This window comes from Quercus suber, unplaced genomic scaffold, assembly GCF_002906115.3.
Source record: "Quercus suber isolate HL8 unplaced genomic scaffold, Cork oak 2.0 scaffold_927, whole genome shotgun sequence".
Lineage (NCBI taxonomy): Eukaryota > Viridiplantae > Streptophyta > Magnoliopsida > Fagales > Fagaceae > Quercus > Quercus suber.
The window spans coordinates 113,174-116,577 of record NW_027070350.1 but is presented as its reverse complement, the minus strand read 5'-3'; the positions used below and the strand labels follow the sequence as shown (position 1 = coordinate 116,577).

At 35.7% G+C, this 3,404-nt stretch overlaps 1 protein-coding gene across 1 annotated transcript; it reads left to right on the top strand.

Annotated features, from left to right (window-relative positions):
- The first annotated feature begins 1,443 nt into the window (after window positions 1-1,443).
- Window positions 1,444-3,032, top strand: LOC111995196 (uncharacterized). The gene has a single exon (XM_024027111.2). The coding sequence runs from the start codon at window positions 1,561-1,563 to the stop codon at window positions 2,758-2,760; it is 1,200 nt and encodes a 399-aa protein (XP_023882879.2). The 5' UTR covers window positions 1,444-1,560; the 3' UTR covers window positions 2,761-3,032.
- The last annotated feature ends 372 nt before the right edge of the window (window positions 3,033-3,404 follow it).

The window sequence follows — 3,404 nt, the reverse complement described above, 5'->3', positions numbered from 1 at the left end:
TTCTGAGCTCTGACATTGTTGACTCATCTAGAAAAAAAATCTTGGAGCCATCACTAGTTACATTTTGCATTTTTTTTTAGTAGAAATTTGTTAATTTTCCTTGGTTCTCAGTTCCAATGCAAATCTCTTTTTATAATTTGAAATACGTGTTTCTCAGTATATATTTTTCATATTTCCTTGGTTGTTTGGAGCAATGGGGTTTTTTTTTTAGAGCGTTTCAACCTATGGCGTCTGCTCCTAATGATAGTTTTTTGTCATCAGACCAAAATACCAATCAGTTTTTGATGTAGATAGGGTTTGAACCGTAAAAAAATGAGAACTTTTGTTTATTTTAGGTGGGTATAAGTTTTATGGTAGGTGAGAAAGTAATAGATTTTTTTTTTAATTATTTGTGGATATGAGTTGTAATTATTTGGTTCGTGAGATAGTGCAAAAAATTGGTTTTATTTTTTATGGGTCTTGAGTTATTTGGTTGCTAAGAATGTGTAGGAATGTATATATTAAAATAGCTAAGATAAATATTGAAATTTATCTTTCAAATATATTTTTTATATCATAACTTTTATAAGACTAATACAAAATATTAAATTATAAGAAAAATAAATTAGATATCAAATTTCTTAATCAAGGGAGTTGATAACCTAATGGAAATTGTTTTAATTTAATGAAGAGAGGGAATATATATATATATATATATATCCTTAACATTTTTGTGCAAGTCTATATTTAAATTAATCTTAAGTTTTCCCCAACGCCCAAGTCCATTTAAATGGTCAACTACTTATGAAATTTAGGTCCTCTTTGGTAGACTATCTAAACAACATATTTTTAATTTTTAAACAATATTACACACATTTTTACACACTTTTTCATTCACATATATTTCAAAAAATTACAAATAATATTACTCAAACTCTTCTACCAAACGAGACCCTTAAAATTGTAAAAAAAAAAATTATAAAATCTTGAAAATTGGCTACTTGCCCATTAAAAAATTAGTTAAATACTAATACAAAACCCAAGTAAATGATTGACAGTCAAGCATTCGGTACAAGTAAAAGAAGTTTGGTGTTGACACTTTACACTTCGACAGCCAAGCATTTATTGTTTAGTAGGAGACCTTGATAAAAAAAAAGACTACTAGATAAATTATTGATCGTCATTGGGTTCTACCAACACTAATTTATTGTCGTTTATAATTATAAAGCAGAGGTTGATTTTGTCGTTTATCAAAGCAGATAATGATACTATATGTGGTTATTTTTAATGGTAACAAATGTCTAAGAGAATTCTTTTACAAAATACTTTCAAAACTTTTTTTATAAAAAGAAAAAAATTATTTTTTATACTTTTTATAAAAATAGTATGAAAACATTCCAAAAATAATTATTTCATTTACTAAGCAATGTCCTTGCTTTCCGTGGCACAAGGAATCTTATTGGTTTATCTCAAACCCACCACTGAGTACAAGCACATTGATGCTCTTATTATAAGCATCAGTACGCAGCCACCTTAATTCATCTCCATCCTCAAACACTGACTCAACAAGCCAGTCACCTTATGGATTGCAGGGTCTTAAAACTTGTGATTCAGTCAGCGAAAGGATTGAAAGACGTCAGTCATGTGACACCAATGAAGCCTTACGCGCTTGTTTCCATTCGCGACAACCAAAATAACCTCCATTCCTCAGAGGAAAAAACACAGGAGTACACAGAAGGTGGTTCAAACCCCACATGGAACTTCTCAGTTACGTTCAACCTCGACATCACCAAGGCCAAGGAGAGCAGCCTTGAACTTGTTGTTAAGCTCATGTCATACCGGAAGGATCACTGGTTTAGGGACAAAGAAATCGGTGAAGTCCGTGTGTTCATCACAAAATTGCTGGAAGGTTTTGGTGGTAAAGCTAAAGCTGATGCAGTAGCTGCTGAAAAACAGATGAGTGCCAGTGTTATGACCACAGATGAAAAGCCCGAAGGAACACTAGTCTTTTCTTACAAGTTTGAGAGCGTGACTAGTGTCCAGAAACCAGCAAGGCAGAAGAATTCTCCAACTGCGCAGCAAAATGTGCAGCAGAACCCTCAACAACCTGCGGGATTGGGGAATCCGTTGATCTCCAAAACGGTGAAAGGGATTGCGGGAACTGCGTTGAACAATACCGGATTGACAAGTGCGGTTGCCTCTGATGCTACTGCAGCCCGGCCTCCGCCTGCTATTCAAACCCGTGTTGCTGCTGCTGTTGATCAACGTGGTGCTGATGACCCGTCTGAGGATAAAAATGAAGGGATTGCGGGAACTGCGTTGAACAGTACCGGATTGACAAGCGCCTCTGATGCTGCTGCAGCCCCGCCTTCGCCTGCTATTCAAACCCGTGTTGCTGCTGCTGTTGATCAACGTGGTGCTGATGACCCGTCTGAGGATAACAATGAAGGGATTGCGGGAACTGCGTTGAACAGTACCGGATTGACAAGCGCCTCTGATGCTGCTGCAGCCTTGCCTTCGCCTGCTATTCACACCCGTGTTGCTGCTGCTGTTGATCAGGGTGGTGCTGATGACCCGTCTGAGGATAATAATGAAGGGATAACGGGAACTGCGTTGAACACTACCGGATTGACAAGCGCCTCTGATTCTACTGCAGCCCCGCCTTCACCTGCTACTCAAACCCATGTTGCTGCTGCTGATGACGCATCTGAGAATAAGAATGATGAAGATGAAGGTGAAGATGATGGTTATGAAGATGAAGGTTATGAAGATGAAGGTTAAGAATGAAGCTAGATACGGTCATGGAAGTAGTATATAAGGATCTCAAGGGTGGTTATATTATATCTAGGTATGCATATAATAATTAATAATGCAAGTCCACCTTAAATTAGCTACATGTATTGGTTTCTACTGTTTCTGTGTGAATCTTTATGCAGTCTTTCTTAGAATGTCAAGCTGAGATTGTGAATTATCTTAATGTTCTATTTCTACTATGTGTGTCAGTACTGTTTCTATTTTGGGGATGATAAATAGTAGTTGTTGTGTTCACTATTCTTCTGATATGGTATACGTTAGTTTTCATTTTGGCAGCGTTTGCTTTGTTTTTGAGTTCGTATAATTTCGGACTTAGAGTTCCTTTGGAATTTGCTGATTTTACTAAAATTGAAAACGTTTTACTAAGAGTATTTTAAATAAAAGTACTTTAAATAAAAATAAAAATAAAAATTAGTTGAAATAGTACAATAAAATCCATGAATAGTATTGGTTTCTACCATTTCTATGTGAATCTTTATGCAGTCTTTCTTAGAATGTCAAGCTGAGACGGTGAATTATCTTAATGTTCTATTTCTACTATGTGTGTCAGTACTGTTTCTATTTTGGGGATGGTAAATAGTAGTTGTTGTGTTCACTAATCTTCTGATATG